This window comes from Callorhinchus milii, unplaced genomic scaffold (genome assembly GCF_018977255.1).
Source record: "Callorhinchus milii isolate IMCB2004 unplaced genomic scaffold, IMCB_Cmil_1.0 Scaffold5, whole genome shotgun sequence".
In the NCBI taxonomy this organism is placed as follows: domain Eukaryota; kingdom Metazoa; phylum Chordata; class Chondrichthyes; order Chimaeriformes; family Callorhinchidae; genus Callorhinchus; species Callorhinchus milii.
In genome coordinates, this window is record NW_024704746.1 from 5,241,338 (window position 1) to 5,263,326 (window position 21,989).

Here is a 21,989-nt window from a genome sequence, read left to right on the forward strand (position 1 = left end):
CACAGAACACACTGTAAAGTGAATTGACTGTACATTTGTGGGCGAACGTGGCAGTCAATTGCGCACAGCAATGTCCCACAAACAGTCGTAGATTGAAAATGACCAATTTATTATTGTGTTTTGTTTTGGAGGGATTCTTATTAGGCTCTGTGTGGAGTAAGGAAACTTGCCCAAGGTTTTGCCCTCTGCCTGGAATTGAACTCAGGTCTCTCACTTGCAAAGCGAGTGCTCTAACCACTGAGCCACAGGACTCCAATTATCTTTGATTATACAAACTAGAATCCTCTAAATACTCATTGTTGAGTTCCTACTGAATGTATTGCATCTGTAAGCACTTACATACCTTTGGAACATTATTGTCTGTGTCCTGCGACACAAGAAATGATTGCTTGCAATCCTAACCCTGTACAGTTGGCCATTAATCTCCAGGACTCAAATCTGCATTTTACTAACGCATTCAGGCTTTACCTCATACTAAAGATATTATTTTTGATCAAAGTTACTAGTTTACTAGTCTTCTCATCTTCCTAGCATATCCCTCTGGCTTGTCCCTTCACCTCTATATGAACGTTTACTTTTTTTGATTGTTTGCTCGGCATCAATTCTCTCTTCTGCTGTGATGCCCTTCCTGTTTTCATGCCAAATAATAGAGAGATATTCTATAATCTGTTAATTCATCATTATCAACTCTATTTGCTAGTGTACTGCCCTGTTCCACCAATTTGTATACTAACAGATTATATAGTAAAGGAAGTATTACAGTTGCCAATTTCATATTAGCCATTACCTCTGCCTCAGACATTTGTTACGTTGTAAGTGTTCTGAAATTTACGTATTACTTGCTCTATCTCTCAATTGTACTTTAAGTCAATTGGCGGATTGCTTTTCCGGAGGTAATAATCCCTTTTTTAAAAAAAAATCAAAATAATTTGGTCACTCAATCCACGACTGACTGACACTGCTGTGCAGAATTGGCTACCCTCGTTTCGCCCACAAAATACAGTCAATCCAATTTATAATATATTCCGTGAAGCTCTTTGAGATGGTTTGAAGACGTGATAAGGCGCTATATCAAATGCAAGGATTATTATTACTATTAATAATGGAGTCCTGTAGCTCAGTGGTTAGAGCACTCTCTTTGCAAGCGAGAGACCTGAGTTCAATTCCAGGCAGAGGGCGAAACCTTGGGCAAGTTTCCTTACTCCACACAGAGCCTAATAATAATCCCTCCAAAACCAAAAGAATAATAAATTGGTCATTTTCAATCTACGACTGTTTGTGGGACATTGCTGTGCAATTGGCTGCCGCGTTCGCCCACAAATATACAGTCAATTCACTTTACAGTATGTTCTGTGAAGCGCTTTGGGACGTCCTCCCGACGTGAAAAGCGCTATATCAAATGCAAGGATTATTATTATTAGTTGAGGCACACAACAAGGTTTTTCATGTTCATATATATTCTCATGATTTTATACTACAGTATTTTAGAAATTGTAACATTCATGTCAATTTGGAGGCGACAGTGAGATCAATTGTAATCGTGTGCTAGAACTCCTGGTATTCACATAGAGAATATGACATTGGATTGTGCACATCTAGGAATAAGTATATGTGCATATGGGGTGGGGAAATTTAGCACGCATCAGCAACTGATTCAGGAGAAAGCAAAACAAAGACCTTCAACAATTACAGGAAGGATCTTGGGACATGACCCTCTATACACCCATTTCAGTCTGAAGACCCTCTACACGCACATTCCAATTTATCTTTTCCTTTCTTACTGTATTTATCACTTTTTCATATTCACCATTCTCTATCATGATTGCTATTAGTTCCAATTTTAAGACCATGCAGGAGGCATTTGTCGCTACAACTTGCTCGCCATTGTAAGGTAGTTCGAGTTGGTCCAATATAATAGGTGCAATTTTTTTTTAAAAAAGCACTCCTCCAAGTCCCCTAGCGTCATTGCAGTACTTTTTGCAGAATTAAAGGGCTGCTATGGTAACAGAACATTAGCTCACTGCACACCTTTCACATCTCTCTGTTTTGAGTTCTGTCTCAAATGGTTTGAATATGTATAGATCATGAATAGAACTAATATATACATATAATTGTATACAATGTAATGATGTGGGTATATTACATTTCTCTTTCTTATTCTTAATAGTAAACAGCTTCATAACAATTCTGCTCTTTACGATTTCCTGTTGGAATGAGGTTGGAAAATTTAGACTCCCTAACAGTGATTCCAGATCATGATAGAACATTTCCTTCAAATGACATCTTTTTTTCTGGGGGCGGTGTGGATTCATGTATATTAAACAAGCATAAGTTCTGGCTTAATTGGTAGAACTCTCACCTCGGAGTCAGAAGGTTAGAGATTCAAGTCTCAGATAGGGACTGATAAAAGGTCAATTTTCACATACAGGAATTCTTATAGATAGAAATCCTAAAATACACTACCTACAGAATAACATTCTGTAGTATGTTCCAAAATAAATCAATTGCTGCAACGTCTTAAATAAAGCTGTTCACATCATCTCAACCATTACGTACCTTGGACAGACAGACTGTTACCAGAGACTTAGTTCACATTAACACTGCTCTTCACTACCTTGTCAGCTATGTGTATCCTCTCTCCAGTTCTTGCCTTACCCTGACAATATATTTCATTGACATTAACCCATCTCCTCCATCCATATTTTTTGTATTCATCATAAACTGTATTCATGATGTACTGTTTGAGGGACACTGCTGTGCACAATTGACTACCCAGTTTCGCCCACAAAATACACAATAAATCCACTTTACGATATATTCTGTGAAGCGCTTTGAGACGTCTCAACGAAGCGGTAAGGCATCATATCAAATGTAAGGATTGTTATTATCCACGGGTTTTTAACCTATGCAAGTGCAGTTATGTTCAGCTATATTAACCTCTCTGGCTAACATATCACAGGTCCTTGCATTTCACTCACAAAATAATGCAGACGTGATGAGTCGCTATAGCAAATGCCAGGATTATTATTAATATCGCACAAAGATGCAACCTTTCACTTCTATAGACCCCAATCATTACTCTACGTATCTCCGAGGCTTCACGAAACCCCTCTCTCTCTCTCTCTCTCTCCCCAGTCAGACTGTACCTGTCACTCTCCATCCCCGCGACCCATACGTTGTCGCTGCCCCCAATGCCGGACCCCCAACCTCAGCCCCAGCTTGTCGGACCCTGTGCCTGTGCCGGACCCTCGCCCCGTCCCTTTGCCGGACCCTGTGCTTGTGCCGGACCCTCGCCCCGTCCCTTTGCCGGACCCTCGCTCCGTCCCTGTGCCGGACCCTCGCTCCGTCCCTGTGCCGGACCCTCGCTCCGTCCCTGTGCCGGACCCTCGCCCCGTCCCTGTGCCGGACCCTCGCCCCGTCCCTGTGCCGGAGCCCAGCCTCCCCCGGTCCAGGCGCCCTCCTGCAGTCCGCATCCCTCGGCGGCCCCTCGCTCGCTCCCCCCCAGCTCTCCTCACCTCGTACTGGATGTACTGCTTGCGCCATTCCGGCGTGATGTGAGCTGATAAATGTTCGGCGAATTTCATGATTTGTTTTCTTCTGAAGTTTTCTTTTAAAAATTCTTATAAACACATAGACAGCAGAGGGTTGCGGGAGGCGTTAACTATCCACCATTCCTGAGAGAGCGAGAGAGAGATGGAGGCTGCGGTTGCCCTCTGTCACCTCTGGCTCGCTTTGCCGCGGCTCTGCTCCTCACACGGACAGGACGCGGAAAACCACCGGCTGAGAGGAATCCGCCATCTTACTGACAACAAGCAGTGGAGACCGCCCGCCCGCGCGCAAACACACGCAAGCGTACGCTTCCTCTCTGCGCCACGGCGTCGCCCCGCAGAAGGTGCACGTCACTCCAGCTCTCGCCAGCGTATCGCATGGCGAGTCTGTGGCTCCGCCCCCCCGCCCCCTCTCCTGGCTCCGCCTCCTGTCGCCCCCTCCCCGCTCCACCCCCGCAGCCGCCGCTCGCGCAGCTCGGATTTGAATGGCGCGCGAGCCTAACGGTCACCGCGTGGAGGCGCAGTCCCTCCTCCGCTCGCTCTGGGGCACCTGCCCGAGTGTCGACGGCTCGGCCACGTGCAGTGAGAGCTTCCCCACCACCACCACCACCGCGGGAGTCTTTCCCCCAACAAAATACATGGCTACCTGGCCACCAGCACCCCTCCCAGTCCAGCTGAGAGCAGCATTTATAATATTGCAATTGGTACAGCGTGGGAAGGTCTCACAGGTAATTATGGTGGAGTGACCGAGTGTTTCTGGGCGAACCCGGCAGCCATTTTGCCCACAGTACTGTCCCCGCAAACATCGGTCAGGTTTTTTTTGCCTGAAGGATTGTCGACCAGAACTCTCATCTTGGCACCCCCCCCCCGCAGCGTAACGGTCCGCGATCTCGCCTCGCAAGCGAGAGGACCCGGGTTTGATTCCCGGGCAGGGCGCAACTTTAGGCAAGTTTGGGACCCCAGAGTGTGTGTTGGGGGTGGGGGGGGGGGTAACTGCTGGAGTCTAACCAGCTACACCAGCAAAGCTTTGGGCACTGCTTTGCAAGCTTGCCCGCTGTTTGTCCGAGTAGGACTACCCTACCCATTAGGGCTTTGGCCTGTGAAAAGGCGCTGAGTGGGAAGCCCCCAGTGACTGGCCAGCCCTTCTAGATGGTGCCATGAAGTCAGGCTGGCTGGGCTATCTCCAGCAGCGCCCTGGAGTAATGTGGAGCCGCCTGATTATATTTGATGAAATCATTTTGAAACAAAACATTAAAAGCGCACTGCAGCAATTTTGTACTTTGCAACCTTTGGCAGACCACTGGAACTTACACAGTATGAAGAGAATTTATTTTGAAAGTGACATCAAGAAGTATGGTATAATATCGTCTAGAAGACGCGAAAAGCGCTATATCAAATGCAAACGCTATGTCTAAACTAGACATAGTTTATAATGCCTGCTGTATTATGCTCCATATAGATAGAAGGATGGGGGGGGGGGGGGTAAGGAGAGGGTTTTAGGAGGGATGCAAAGTCATGTGGAGTATAAACGCCATTTGGGCCAAATGGCCCGTTATGGTGCTGTACATTCTATGCAATTCTATGTAATATGTTTCAGACTAAAAGTGTGCAATACAGCTGCTGAGGACTCTTTTAAATATTCAACTGAAAGAGAACTTCAAAATCCTGTAAGTGTATTTTATATATATCTTTTTCACTTCAAGCAGATATGCATGTTACTAAAATAGTGACAGTTACTTTTATTGTGATAAGGTAGTTTTATGCATATTAACAAGATTTACTGAATTATGCACACAAACCGCAAGCAAATATGCATATCTAATCGAAATGCTCCATGTGAAACCCTCTTTATTCTAATGAAAAATTCCAGAGAGGAAACAACAGCACCATCTGCAGACAGAAGGGCAAAGCACTGGCTGTGTGTGAGCCACTCAAGCAACGGAATGAAATAATTTGTCAAACAAAAGAGAAATAACATGAATAAAAATCAGCGTTTTCACTGCCTGATCTGAACGTTAAATACAATAAGTTGGTATAAATAGATTAAGTTCTCTATCCCAGCACTGAAATATAAGGTTTTGTTCCGGTGCTTCATGGGTTACCAAGGAAATATGCCACAATTGTTTGAAGACTTGCAGCTCCAAGGATAAAATGGGTCACAGTTTCTTATCTCTTTTGAGCTTACAAATTCAGACAGTTTGTGAGGGCAGAAAATCCTAAACCTTGAAAAATATTCAGCATATTCATTTTAAGTTTCAAAAACAGCAGAAACACAGCAGTAAACAAAAGTAAATGTTCTCAAATTATTGTTTCTTCTCAGTATTTAATAACAAATACAACCGAGTCAGGTTTTAGGCAAACTCCCTTGAGACTTCACAGTTTGTAGGCAGTAAGGTGACAATGTCATACAAGTTCTGCACCTGTCAAAACTGGCTCTGAATTATTGCTGATATATTTCAAGCATGAAAACTTATCAAATTCATCTATGAGTCCCTGCAATTTGGCTTCCACCCCACTCTCAATACTATCATAAAACACATACTTGGCCACACTAAACTCTCCATTTATCGTTCCAATTGTAACCTGCCCAGCAATGCCATGGTCATTTTGAACATCCCAGTCATTTCTGGAATTATAACCCAACCCTGTCTCCCCACACTCGGGTCCAGATTCACGACTGTTCAGCACTGTGAGACGTCCTCCCGACATGAAAGGCACTTTACAAATGTAATTTTGTTGTTTTGGAACAATTCAATTTTGTCACAAAATACACAATCATTTTTTTGAAAGTTGTGAAGCACTTTCAGATGTCTCAATGACATGATAAAAATGCAAGGATTATTATTACAACCATTTATGAGATCCACAACAGATTTTTATGAAATGTAACCACAAAAATAATTGCCGGAACAACATTTCAACAACTCATCGTTTTTTTTCTTTTATTTCTACCACATGGTTTGCTGTCATGGTTGTATCTTCCACAATTTGAAGCCGCAAGCCTTTGATAAGATCTGGTATCTTTGTGCAAACAAAGAAAATACTGTCATGGGATACATGTAGATTAAACCTTATGGCAGGTTGGTACATGCAGATTTTGATTTTAGAAATATAGAACAGCTAATTAGACCCTATATTGATCATATTATTGGATTCCAGCTTGTCCATACATTTTAGGAATTGAAAAAAAAATCAATAACATGACCTTTAAATGTTTTTTCAGTGTAAATGTTTCCAGTTACCAAGGGCTTTCCCTTTAGCCAGGTCCTGAATCTCATGTTTTAATTTATTTCCATCATTTTTATATTCTTCAATTCCTACTGCATGGACTCTACCGACACTGAACTGTGTACATTAAACTTTTGCCTGTTCCCATAAACATTAAAAGATCCCACGGCACTATTCAAAAAGAGAAAGGGATTTCTCCAGTGTCCCCCAGCTAAAATTGGTCAAGTCTGGGTCTGAGAAATATTTGCAAATGGTTAACTCCTTCCTTAGTCTTCTGCTACTCTGCCCCCACCCTCTGGAACTCCATGCCACAGTCCCTCCACCTCGCCCCCTCCCTTGTCACCTTTAAAACCCTCCTCTTCAACCGTGCCTTCGGTCACCCTCCCCTCCATCCTCCCCATCCCGACTTCCAGCTCGAATCCGCAACACTGATTGTCCAGCACCTTGGGACTGCCTCCCGACGTGAAAGGCACTATACAAATGTAATTTTATTGTTGTAATCTACAATTACAAATTGAATCTGTGGTCAACAGGTGCTGATAAGGAACATTGTATTTTCAATGTCTTAAGATTCTTTTTAAAAGTTTTATAATAGCAAGCATGTGCACCGTGAGCATTTGTAATAACATTAAATCTCAGTTTTATTCGCATCATACATTTCCCCTGTGCCACTATATACCAATTTGTAGAACTTCTTTTGGGGGGGGTCATCATTCAAAATATCGTAGATGTAACTTTTTACTGATTTACTTAAACTCCAATAGTGTCCCAACACAAACATTGGGGTCCCCAAGCTCTTGCCAGCCTGTGCCTAATACTCTCCGGAATCAGATAAGCAGCTTGATTCCCACATTGAAGAGACGAGGGAAATTTCCATGCCTAGATGGCATACATATCTTGGCACCTCGCCAAGGTTTGTTGAAACTCAACATGACCTCAGATTCTCTCTGATCTCACCTCCATACACATACAAAATAAATGCATGTGCTCTCATCATCTCTGAAGACAGGAGCAAGATTGAGAAAAGGGGCTCACACACTCTGTACATTAGAACATTTGAAACCTGTTTCTCAATGGAATTGTGGAGGCAGAACATTGAAATATAGGATAATAATTTTAAACCTGCATTTTAATGGTAAATGCGCAGCTTACTAGAAAATGCAATGGAATACTGTATTTCACAGTGGATCACTTTTCCGGGGTAATAATTCCTTCAAAAAATAATGATAATAATAAATTAGTCACTCAATCCACATCTGTTTGTGGGACACTGCTGTGTGCAATTGGCTGCTTCGTTTCGCCCACAAAATATATAGTCACTACACTTTACAGTATAATCTCTGAAGCGCTTTGCAACATCTCGAAGATCTGATAACACAATATCAAATGCAAGGATTATTATTTGTACAGTTAGGCCTACTCTGCTCACTCGGCTCTGTGTCTGTCATAATCAGGTAGCTCAAACTTGCAATCTTTTTCTTACATTATTATCTCACTAGCTGTACCCGTTGCAGCTACGCTTGCAACCAAAGGATCCAATATGGAATGTAGATTTCAGTGATACCACTCACAAACCATTTAACATGCCTTAAACACAGTGTGTACACCTTACGCAAAACTGCCATACCTGTGCGATGAGCTTGTTTGAGTCATAGCTCAGGAACGATAGAAGATTTTATCAAAGCTACGCTAACCATAGGGATTTACTGTGTGATCTAGCAGGTCCTTGAGTTATTGCAATGCAGCCGTGCTGTTCTTGTTCTTCGGTTTCATTTAATCGGCCTTCTTTCTTTTGTCTGGCATTTTTATTTGTACTTGAAAGGCTTGATGTTCGCTTAGGCATCTTTATCTTGTTCTCGCCGCTTGGCTTCGTCTGAGTGCGTGTGTATGTGCTCTGTGATGCACAATGCCATAGTGCCACTGGGAGTTGGCACAGCCACAAGGTAAAACTGCAGCACAAAACTCAAAACTGCCATACATGTGTGATGAGCTTGTTTAGGTCATAACTCATCAATGATAGGAGATCTATGAAAAAAATATGCTCATGACAATCCTAAATGTAAAGCCTTTCCGATGAGGTATAAATCATGTCACTACATCAATCGGTAATTGAGATCTTGGCTGACGCACAGACAGACATTTTCGTTTTATTAATATAGATAGAAGATGATAAAGCAATTTTATTATCCAGCACACATAGCAAAATCATTACTATTTATCAATTAGCATATGATAGCCTCTTTGTTGCACATGATACATCTGAATTATCAAGTCTCGTAGTTGAGCCAGACAAACCACCATCAACAATGTCTTGGACTATGGGGACTTATCTGACTTCACCTTCTCCTCTGAGTCAGACAACCACACAAAGACTGCTCACTTAGGAAGATTCATTATAAACATAGCATTCAAACCCAGAATATTTTTCCTCCCTGGTCCAGTGCTCAATAGCCTAGGATGTTTGGGACTTATTGAACTAAGATTTGAGCCTCTGTGTAAATTTCTGTCCAATTTGAACTCTGAAAGTAGTAACATATGAAGTCATGGGGAGAAAAACGGCATTGCTACTTGCTCATTGCTCATTAAAAAGGAATAAAAGCTACATAAATGTAATTTTATTATTATTTATTTTCCATATGAAATAATTTGAAAAATGTTTCCATCAGAAAGCATCACAAATAAAACTTTGCATTGTTTTCATATCTAACTCATACCACTTTTACATTCTGAATTTGCCTGCACAGGCAAGCTTACTCGTAATGAAAAGCAACAACAACAACAAAATTACATTTGGACAGCACCTTTCACGTCGGGAGGATGTCCCAAGTTGCTGGACAATCAGTGTTTCGGACTCAAGCTGGTTGGCAGAAATCGGGGAGGGTGGAGGGCAGAGGGGAAAGGAGGGTGGTTGAAGGCACGGTTGAAGAGGAGGGTCTTGAGATGGATCTTGAAGGAGGCAAGGGAGGGGGCAAGGCAGAGGGACTGCAGGATGGGATTTCCAGAGGGTGGGGGCAGAGTGGCTGCCAAATATCTGAGTGCCAAATTGTCCTAGATAGATTTTCATAATCAGCTCTGCCATTGATTCTCAAGTGAGTTACTTCTAGAATAGGGTGAACAAGGAGAAACTATTTCCACCGGCAGGTGGGTCGGTAACCCGAGGGCACCAATTTAAAATAGTTGTTAAAAGAAACAAAGGGGAGGTGAGGAGAATTTTTTTCACACAGTGACTTGTTCGGATCTGGAATGCATGATCTGATAGGGTGGTGGAAGCTGATTCAATAACAACTTTTAAGAGAGAAGTAGATAATTATTTGGGGAGGACAGGTTTGCAGGGTTATGGGGAAAGAGCGGGGGTGTGGGATTGATTTGGATAGCTCTTTTCAAAGAACCGGCACAGACACGATGGGCTGAATGGCCATCTTCTGTCCTGTATATTCTGTATGCCGCACCCCCTCGTTCAAGTCCTGCCTCAAAACCCTCCTCTTCGACCTTGCCATTGGTCACCTCCCTTCCCCTGCCCCCCCCCCGACCCCAGCTCGGGTCTGAAATGCTGTACACTGTACAGCGCCTTGGGACGTCCTTCCGACGTGAAAGACGCTTTACAAATGTAACCTTGTTGTTGTATAATTCTGTGATTCTATGAAAAGGATCACTGTTGAAAGGCCAGTACTGGAGTGAAAGGATGCAATATTGTTCTGTCCGTATGTGGAAAAAATACCATGAGTCATCTGATATTCAGGAGCCCAGGCCCCCATTACCATTATTTAGGTAGCGCCAAATGTGAAAATAAAATTCTAAAGTTTTGCATTTGCTAACACTGCGCTATAAAAGCAGTGACTAGGAGTACTGCAGACCTGCCAGGCTCAGGTACCTGACTAGTGAGACATCCACAGAGGATTGACTTGAATGTGAAATTTTATTGCGTGTCATCTTGGAGCCAGCTCAGCTCCAAACCCCACATACCATTCCCCCCACCAGAGGGATAGTAATAATTGATCATTTGACATCTGTCAAGTGCAGGTTTGAGCCCTCACAAGGTGGATAGCAGGTTTCTGATCAACATATAAAACAAAAAAGATCATTGATCCCTATGAGGATAATCCCAGATGAAACTCATCTGAGCACACTCCCTCTTGCAAAATGCCTTTTTGCCAGCAGCTTTAAAAGCCAGCCATCCATTACAGGATTATTGTCTATAATCAACAATTTGTTGAAAATAAATAGAGGTTATGGAAGACATGAAAGGTTAAGTATCATACTTAACTATTTCAATCAAGAAAAATGTTAGTTTTACCATAATTTCTGCTGTTAAAACAGAGATGAAACCATGGAATTAGTATTAAGTCTGTTAGCACTCTTTATAACTGGAGAAACATCTCCTTACTTTTATATTCCAAAACTCTTGTAATAAATGACAGCAAATCAAAGGACAAAAACTGAGGTCGTGAGAAACGTAGCTGGATATATTGTAATGTTCCTGTTCCTGTTTCATTGAGTTACATAGGGTGATATGATATTCATTTGATATTAATTGGTGCTGGAGGATTAGGAGGAGGATTGGTAGTATTTAATGGCAAGGAATGGTCACTCACTCCATGGCTGATGTGAGAGATATTGCTGTGCACAAACTGACTGCTTGGTTTGCCTATAAAATACACAGTTACACCATAATGCAAGGATCAAATGCAAGGACAAGGATTATTCTTATAAGGAATGGTCTAGAGTGCAGTGGCTCAGAGGGCTGAGTGATGTTCTCCTATTCCTATATTCCTCTATTATGATTGCATCAATACACATTTGAGGTTAATTATAATCTAACAACCTATGTATACTTATTTAGACTATTTAAATTTAGATATTGTAGGTTATCTTACAAGCTATAGCAAAGTTTTCATTGTGTGTTTATAACTTGTAGATAAATGGATTTTTTTCTGTCAAAAGGGCTACATATTAGTCAAGAAAAAATATTCTAGACAAAAGATCTTTGTGGAAAATCAGAGAAGTAAGTGTAAGAAGTTTTTACATAGTGCACGCCGTATAATTGCATGGAGTCAGGACAGACAGACGCAATGCAACTATACGGAGTATGCAATTACCCAAAGTAGCCTAGTGCAAGCATAGAGGCTCCAGCCACTGTTCTGTAAACATCTACTAGTTTAGTCAAACTTGTTTATGGGACACTGCTGTGCGCAATTAGCTGCTGCGTTTTTCCCATAAAACACAGTCAATCCACTTTCCAATATATTGTGTGAAGTGCTTTTCATCTCAGTGATGTGCTAATGCGCTTTATCAAATTCAAGCATATATTTTCTATTTTGCCATTCTGTAAACAAAAGCAAATAAAATGCCTGTATATCTAGTTTATTTCATTTTTTTGTCAATCATTGTCTCGAAGAGGATAGAATGAGATTAGGGAGACACAAAGAAGTAGAGATGAAAATACCATTCAACGCTTCATAAATGAAGGAGTTTGGTTCCCTTGTCCTGGGCAGCATTCCATACTGTAAACAGCAGCTGGCTCTCTTTCTTTGGAAGCAATGTATCATTTTCTGAAATCAGTTTTCATGAATAAATTTTTTTTGAGAAACGACAGGCCTTTGTCGAAGGTACAGATTAAAGCAATTCAGGGACTGCTGTCAGCAACAGTGCACTAGAATCAAAATCCTAAATCCCTTATGACTTTTTAAGGGATTAGTAAACCAATCAGAAATATTAAGCTTACAGCACAGCCACAAAGCAAACCAGATATTCTGGGACATGCCGATAAACAGACAAGAAAAGGCATTTTCAGAGACACAAGTGAAGAAAAACAGTTTTCTCTGTGGAACAGAGCTTCTTGTTATTACTTAAAATGGATGATTCATTAAGTGTTGCTAATTAATCTGTGCATTTGCTAGATAGAGTGCAAAGGGCTACAGTGGTTACATAGCAATCTAAACCAGCTGCACATTAGTCACCAAAAGCACTTGCATGGAAGCAGGATCAGGACTGTCCGTAGCAGCTGGAAGTAAAAGGAACGGAGGAACTATCTCTCTCTGGAGCTGGCTGTCTCTCTTTGAAGTTATCGTGAATTACTTGGCAAAGTGTTGGCCTTTTATCAACAGACACAGTCTGTTTCTGGTAAGTGATATATCATATACTGACTTGTGATCTGCAAAATTGCTTCATCAATTTTTTTCCTATTGCACTAACTATGCCATGATAGTGGTGAAAATTTAAGAGAATGTGGGTTAAGGAGACTAGTGAAAAGGGTTTCTACTAAGACAACTCAACATATGGGGGAAATTACACAATTGTTATAAATATAGTGCTGTTTAATGGAAAGCATGGATTAATTACCAAATTGGCAATAAACAAATTAGTTTTCTTTGCTCATATTGGGTCCTATTCTTGTTCTCTCTCCCTCTCAACCACCCCTGCAACACATCATTTCTGGACTGAAAAGCTCGGGCAGATAACTTGTACAAACATCTCTGTTGCTCTGTGAATGTTGCTGTGTGTTTGGTAACAGGACTCTATACAAGAACAGCATCATTGAATTCTTTTTTAAATATTCATTTTTTGTTCCCTTCTCGTGGCAAATTATTTATTCTCCAGTTGAGAATCATGAGAATCATGCCACTCTATGGCACTACATGTCAGAGTGCACTGTTTGTGGGACACTGTTGTGCACAATTGGCTGTCATGTTTCGCCCACAAAATATACAATAAATTCACTTTACAGTATATTCTGTGAAGGCTTTAAGATGTCTCAAAGAGGTGATAAGGTAGTATATCAAATGCAAGGATTATTATTGATCATCCAGTTGCTTATTGAATGGGGTATTGCGTATTCCTGGATTGAGCGACCACATTTTTAAAAAAATTATAATAATAATAATAATCCTTGCATTTGATATAGCGCTTTTCACGTCGGGAGGACGTTCCAAAGCGCTTCACAGAACACACTGTAAAGTGAATTGACTGTATATTTGTGGGCGAACGCGGCAGCCAATTGCGCACAGCAATGTCCCACAAACAGTTGTAGATTGAAAATGACCAATTTATTATTGTTTTGTTTTTTTGGAGAGATTATTATTAGGCTCTGTGTGGAGTAAGGAAACTTGCCCAAGGTTTCGCCCTCTGCCTGGAATTGAACTCAGGTCTCTCACTTGCAAAGCGAGTGCTCTAACCACTGAGCTACAGGACTCCACAAATTCTATTTATTAAATGCTCAAGAATTAATGTCTACACTTCTACCAGACAGAGTAATGCTGAGCTGCCAAACTTCTAAATGCTTGCTCTGTTTTATAGGAATACAAGAGGTTATACTGGACTAATTCAGCTAAAATAATTACATTGACAATTGATAAATAACCAAATCAGAATTTATCCGATGTCTGGAATTTGGGGAAATGTATGAATGAAACTCTAGCTATTTACTTTTAACTATAAAGTGTGTATATATACATATATATATAAACTTTATATATATATACACTGAATTCAGTGGTTAGAGCACTCGCCTCGCAAGCAAGAGACCTGGGTTCCACTGCCGGCAGGGAGAACCTTGGACAAGTTTCCTTACTCCACATGCCTATAATAATGCCTCAAGACAAAAAAATAATAAATTGGTTACTTCAATCCACGACTGTTTGTGGGACACAATTGGCTGTGCGCAATTGGCTGCCACATTTCGCCCGCAAATATACAGTCAATTCACTTACAGTGTATTCTGTGAAGCGCTTTGAGACGTCTAGAAGGCGTGCAAAGCGCTATATAAAATGCAAGGATTATTATTTTTACTATATAATATATATTTACCTGATATCAAGCAGTGGATCAAGCAGCGTATTTCCTAAGCTTTTCATCAGGTTGGAATTATTCTGAAAAGGTGAAACAAAACAAGCCCTTGTCCCCATTGCTGAACCAAGAGTAAGTTATAATAATAATACTTGTATTTGATATAAGTCCTTATTACTTTGAAATATTTCAAGAGCTTCATAAAGCTTTTTGTTAAGCGTAGTGACCATATTTGTAGGTGAACAAAAGAAAAATTAATTCTGACAATTAATGTTTGCATAACTTCTTGAAACATTTTTCATTTTATTAAGCTTACTGGAGTCCAACATGTTTATGCTTAATATCTATTGTATCTGCCTTTCTAAGCATGGATTGAAAGATTTACTGGTATTCAGGAATAGTACATGTGAAACTTCACATTCACAGTAAAATATTGTTCGAGAACAAGAACAAATTACACTTGTCTAGCACCCTTCAAGTCGGAAAGACATTCCAAGGCACTGGACAGTCGGGGTTTTTTGGACCCAAGCTAGAGGTTTTTGGACCCGAGCTGGGAGTTGGGGTCAGGAGGGGTGGAAGGCAGGGGAGTGGTGGTGGGAGGGTGGCCGAAGACACAGTCGAAGAGGAAGGTCTTTAGTGAAGACTTGAAGGAGGCAAGAAGGGGTGAGACGGAGGGATTGCAAGATAGAGTTCCAGAGCATGGGGGCAGAGATGCTGAATGCCCAGAGCAGCCGGTGTTCGCCGACTGGAGAGGCTGATATGGAGTTAGGAGCTCGGAGACGTAGAGGGGAGCAAGACTGTGGAGGGCTTTGAAGGTGAAGGCAAAGAGGGAATTTGAAAGGTTGGATATTAACTATGATTAATTACCAATACAATTCAATCTTAACATCCACAATAATTGAGTTGAGTTTATCCATGCATTTTAGTAACAACATATAGTAAGCCATTAATAAAAACAAGTACTAATAAAAGGGACTTAATTCAAATGTAAAGTATTTATCTACATATTTTAAGGACTAAGATTTCTAACTTGATGTAGGGAAGAATGTATTTTCCAAATAAAATGTAATATACGCTTTAGAAAATACAAAGTTCTTATTGAGGGATTTGCAAATCTCCAGGATAAATCTGTGGAAAATCTCTGCTTTTGTTCAGTTGACACGCAATGGCAGGCTCTGATTAATATAGAGCAATCTGTGAATAGATACAGTATAAACAAGTCAGTGGGCAGTTACCAATACAGGCCAATCAGTGGACAAATACAGGTCAATTGTGGGCAGATGCAAGGGAATTGGTGTGCAGATACAAGACAATTTGTACCTCAAAAGATCACATGAGAAATTTGGATGAAGAAGACCCTTCGGTCCATTTGGGTAAATAAATACTTCCTGGTGTCTGTCCTAATTTAATATTTTAATAATTTAATATGCCTTTTGCAACCCTGAACTAATTTGACCTTTTGTTCTGCTGACTCAGTGCATACAACAATATTGATTTCGGTTTACTTTCACAATCTCATTTAAAATCTTGTATTTAGCTCTACAAAGTCCCCTCTGAGACATCTTTCAATGCTGAAAAACCATAGCTTGTCTAATTGTTCCTCATACTTCATTCCCCCAACCCTAGGGATAAATCTTATTGTTCTCCTCTGGCTGCAGACCTTTGAAGCCATTTGCATTAAGTTATAAATTAAGAAAATTCACTGAAAGTATTTGGAAGCTATATGAGAATGTGATCTGGCAGTTTCCATAGAGGAAAGATATTTATGACAGTCTATTCAATGCTTTATTTCGAGTAATTTGTGAATGATCTTTGTAGACATACAGGCTTCAGCAGTAAATCCCTCAGGAAAAGCATTCAGATGGCAAAAAGCTTTCTGAATTCAACATCACATTTGTGAATCATTTACCAGTGCAATGCTCATTCAAGTGAAGCTAATAGGAAGTCAATGATCCAAAGGATTAATCCGGTTGTCCTCCTGTCAATCCAGAAGGCTGAAAGAATCCCATTAAGATAAAGGCGAGTATTTGTCTTGACAATACACGATGGAATTGGTAGTTTACAGAGGAATAAACCAAAGAATGACAGTAATGTGATATGACACCCATGGATTAAATTTATTAGGCTCTTATTGCTCAGGCATTAATGAGTAAGAATGAATAATCACTTTAAAAAAATAATTTGGTCACTCAATCCACGACTTTTTGTGGGACACTGCTGTGTGCAATTGTCTGCCGCATTTAACCCACAAAATACACACTTTACAGTATATTCTGTGAAGTGCTTTGAGATGTTTCAATAATAAGGAACTAAGTCAAATGCAAGAATTATTATATGAGAAGGTGTTTACTCTGAGTTTAAACATAGTGTTATATTGGGATGAAGGGACGTTGAGTACTGTATTGACTAATGCCATCTTGCAACATAATCTACATGAAGGGGATAAGTGCATCTTTTGTTTTTGTTTTGAATTAAAATTTATAAATTCTTTTCCACTGTTGACTGTAATTCTGTCTCTGCTGCACAACAACAATTCTACTGCTGAGAAAAAAAGGGCATCTGTCACAGGAGTCCTTTGGTTTTGGTAGTTGTTTGCCCTGAAGATATTGTTTTTTAAGAGAGTGCAGAGCAAATTCACAAGGATGATACGAGCAGTTGGTAGGAAGGGAGTTAAACTACAATGAAAGCCAGGGCAAGTATTCTCTGGATTTGGGGAAACTGAGCAGTGATTTAATTGAGGTGCTTAAGAATATGAAACAAATTGACAAAAACAGAACAACGTTTTCCCTTGTGAGTAAATTACCTTAAAATTAGGACAAAGAAGATTCAGACTTGGGGAAAGATGAATCACTTCTCATAGAAGTGTATGATTTAAGAATGGCTGCCTCAGAAAGTCTTACCTGAGAAATGTACTATGGGATTCCAAGAAAGATCAATGTATAGATACTTGGGAAGTAGAAATATTAAAGGAAGTAGAAATATTAAAGGATATGGTGAAAAGACAGAGAATGGAATTAGTGGCCCTTTGGCCCATCCAATCTCATTCTTCCAGGACACCAAACTACAATCACAGCAACACAGCTTCAAATGAAAAGGTCTGTGTCAGAAACCCATTGCTGGATTGAATGACCTCTTATTCCTGAATTCATATGTAATAATGATGGATATCAGAGTTGGGTAATGTAACACCATTTCAGACATTTCTGGGATGATCAAAACTGTGTTCAAAACTGTATTCGAGGTGCAATCTGACCACAGCACTATACAGCCTGAGGATCTAAACTCAAATGATTTAGCAATATAGTCTTGCATCCTGTTTGACTTGTTTATAAACAACTGTTTGACTTGTTTATTGCGACCTCACACTGTTTTGATATAGTGAGCGATGATTTGTTAACTTGGCTGTTAAAACCTGTTATTTCTAGCATTGGTTTATTTGGTGGGGGAACAGGAAGGGGAGCATGGTTGTAATTTGTGATCACTTTGTTTCTCATGGGAGCCTTTGCAGGCATTTGATGTGTCGTGATAGAATTCAGTTTAAGATGAAAGCTGGACAACTTCACCCTAAAGTTTGCATAAAGAGACCAATTATGAAGATTTGGCATAATTTCCAACCCATTTATCTTTGTAATGTATCATTTATTATTATAATTCTATTATTAAAATTAATTATTTGTAAATGGCACTGTGTCACTCTGTAATGGTAGTGATGGTTAGTTAGTGTGTGATGGCGGTGCCTAGGGCAGTTTGCATGTGACTGAGGCAGTTGGCCTGTAATGGCAGTGACTAGGGTAGTCAGTACGTAATGCACTGACTAAGATATTCAGCATTTAATGACTCTGATAGACTGCAGACTGGAACACTTGGAAAGGATTTTTCCTAAATATAGCTAGAGTTTGGTATGATGCCAATGCTCATCAGAGCTTAGTGTTTGCTTTAATTTTCACTGTCCTATATCTATATCAGAAAATTAAAGGGACTTGAGCTCAGACAGCACCATGCCCACAGGAACAAGGATGTACTCTGTCATTGCTTGTGTTATTGGACTAGCGAATTTCCCTAATTCTAAATTGCTATTCTTGTGCAACATTACTGACGGTGATTCGAGGATTTTCATCCCTGTACAGAAAGCCTTGACATATCTTCATTTAGCAGAATGTTCCCAGAACCTACTTATGCAGGATAAAAAACAGCTCATGCTGCTGCAGAGGGACAAGCTTTGAAGCCGAGCAGGCCATGTGATTCATTGCAGCAAGGTAATCTTCTGGCTCAAGTTGGTATGCTGCCACTACTCAAGGTCAAAGCTGATTGAAGATGGCAAACATTATTTTCCTTAACCATTTAACCATTTACAATATAGAATTCAAGAAAGGCAGTTCATGGAGTCGTAAGCCCTAAATTCTGTCCTGTAAAACGGGAGTTGAGGAGTGGATTAAATGTGCAGTTGCACACAGTGGGAACAAAGTAAATCTGCTGAAATTTGCCAGTAATTATATACTGGCACATTTTCACTGAGGTGCTCTATATGGCGCTTCTAAAAGATTCAAATAACAAATACTGTATGTGGACGTTTCCTATCATTTTCCATATCCCTTGTGACAAACAAAATATATTTCAGCTCTAGCTGCAACTCTAAGATGGTTTTGTTTGTTTGGTGACCTTAGTTTGTTCCTGTGAGCACTGTTTAATGACATAATGAGAAAATGGACTTCATTTGAATCAAGTTGAATCTCCTTGCAGCAGATGTACTGAAACATATAGAATCATAATAGCTTTAGGATGGAAGGAGGCTATTCAGCCCACTGTTGAGTTTCCCCAATTTGAGTTACTACTCTAATCCTATTTTCCTGCTTTTTCCCCATGTCTACTTCTGTGTCAAAAGGTTGTCAGTTCAATCTCCACATTGGGACTTCAAGCTCATAGTCTAGATTGATACTCCAGTATAGTTCTGGGGGAGCATTGCATTGTCGGAGGTACTGTCCTTTGAATGAGATGTTCCACCCTTTGGATCTCCATCCCACAATCACATTGCCTTGCTCCTTCAAGGCATGAGGTTCTGTTTATAGGTCAAACCACTCATCCCTGCTATCATCTTAGTAAATCTCCTTCACACCATCCAATGACCTGACATAAAGTGGCGTTATCACAACTGAACACAATACTCTAGCTAACTAATGATTAATACATCACAGTATCCTATTAACATAACTAAAACCAGCTCTTGCCAAAGTCAACAGAAACTTGATATTATTTGATAAAAGTCAACCTTCTTGAGAACAATTTCTTTATATAAAATGCTTTCTATATAAATGAGATATTAAAGTTATACATAACAAGGAGCAGTGGTTTACAGAAGAGATATTTCCTGGGCCAGACCATGAATCGGACTAAATTACTTTGTCCCTAATCTCACAGATCCGTTCTTTTTCATCTCGTTCTCCAAGAAAAAGTATATTTTATTCACTGAACGTGCATTCATTTTTAGTTTTCATTAGGTGCTATAATTATTAATTTGATAGCATCGAGAGCATTTGGATTATCCAGCATTTTCGATTTCAATATTAACATACTCAAAAGTTTAATCCACTGCCTTAAATAGAAATGAAAATGTAACCATTTGTTTAGACCTGTTCTTTCCATGTATTTTGAGGTCATACAATTCTCCAGCTCCAAATCTAGATGCTAATCTGATTGCCTTTAATCTAAGGTCATCAAGTTAGTGAGACCATTTCATTATTTTCTCATCATTTTCAACTTACATAAAATGATTAAACAGTAACCAGATTTATATCAGTTATCCCTGGGTCAGAGGAAGATTCTCTTTTCCAAATAAAAAAAGGGCTGACTGTTAACTTGAAAACTCTTTATTTAACATAAAAATTCTCTTTATTTTCCTGTGCTTTGACCCAGTGATTTTTGAGTGCTTATAGTGCGAACACTGTGGACAGGTGTACCAGAGAAGCCCAGCTTTATCTCTTTACTTCCATCCTCCCAAGTCTGTTACTGTTCTGGCTGACTGACTGCCTGTCAGAAATTAAATCCTGGTTAATCCTTATTAAATTATCAACAAATCTGAAGCCATTTTGTTCATTGCTCACCATTCATTTCGGTTACTAAGACCATCTTTTTTACATTTCTGTATTTTTGCCCAATTATGTCCATTACCATTAGGACCAGAGAAATCTTTGATATGAAAAGAAGCCATTCAGCCCTTTTTTTCCATGTTTAGCTCATCCTTTGGATGCTGAAATCCTCATTCATGCCTTCATCACATTGAGTGTAGACTTCTAAAATGCTCTCCACACTACCTATATAATTTTCGCCAGCCCTGTTCTCCTGCCCGTACTCTCTCTCTGGAACTCTTTTCCAAAACCTATTCTCACTTTCTCTCCCTTTGCCTTCCTTGTCAACTCTCCTAAAATGTTATCTTTACGATGGAGACTTTGGTCAACATCCATAGATGCTGACCAATTTATTTCCAGAAATATTTCACCAACATCCATTGGGTGAATAACCAATTTTATTTAGGGAATTATTAGATAGGACACCAGAAGAAACGCCCACAACACTGCACTGGAATATTAGCCTAGATTATGATTAAATGTCCAGAACCTGCAACCTTCTGACTCCCAGGTGAGATTGCTACTAACTGAGTTCCTCATCATCATTTCGCCCACAAATATGCAGTCAATTCACTTTACAATATATTCTTTGAAGCGCTTTGAGACGTCTGGAAGACGTGAAAAGCGCTATATCAAATGCAAGCATTATTATTATTTATTTATCATTCGTAAGTGCTTTGTAAAACACAATTGCAAGTCGTGTTATGAAACTATTAGTTATGAAAATGGATTTTCTCTCCTGTTTTTTTCCCTCCACTCCTGAAAATTCTGACTATTGCTTGGGTTCAATTGGGTAGGCAACAGTCACCATCCAATATCTCACCCAAATTCCAATTCTTCACTAAATGTTTGAACTGTAGTCTGGTGTGTGTTTAATTATCCAGTAATAGCTGTTATATTCACAATCTCTCATGGAAGAAAACTACAAATGCCTATAACTGAACTATTTTGATTGTTTGACAATTTAGCAAATAAATATGTCAGTTTCCTCAAATAAATACAGAATTGGAGAAAAGCCATAAGGTTAAAGAGCTAAGAGAAACCTACAGTTCAACTCAGCGCAGCATGATGATGATAACAATTCAGAAACAGGGAAATCTTGTCATATTTCTTCCATCAATTTAGATCATTTATTTCATACTATCTGTAGCAAAACAATTATATTTTTAGATAGTTATTACACTGGATTTTCAAACAAAAGTGTCTGTGTTTAAGTACATGTGTGCAAGAGCTGCAATAATGAGTAGTGGTAGAGTATGGATTGCACTATGTATTTTCTCTCCTCCCCTTTGCAGCTGTTTCCAAGCTT

General features: G+C 39.8%; 2 protein-coding genes across 2 annotated transcripts in view; one reads left to right on the plus strand and one right to left on the minus strand.

Annotated features, from left to right (window-relative positions):
- The window catches only part of LOC103184770 (xenotropic and polytropic retrovirus receptor 1 homolog), a 127,419-nt gene extending 123,554 nt beyond the window's left edge, over positions 1-3,865 (minus strand). Inside the window, exon 1 of the mRNA XM_007902949.2 lies at positions 3,516-3,865. Coding sequence (XP_007901140.1) covers positions 3,516-3,584 — 69 coding nt within the window. The 5' untranslated portion in view covers positions 3,585-3,865. The remainder of the gene's footprint in view (positions 1-3,515) is intronic.
- Positions 3,866-5,167: 1,302 nt separating this feature from the next.
- The window catches only part of LOC121849168, a 32,313-nt gene continuing 15,491 nt past the window's right edge, over positions 5,168-21,989 (plus strand). Inside the window, exon 1 of the mRNA XM_042334957.1 lies at positions 5,168-5,215. The gene's annotated coding sequence lies outside the window, so the exon portion shown is untranslated. The remainder of the gene's footprint in view (positions 5,216-21,989) is intronic.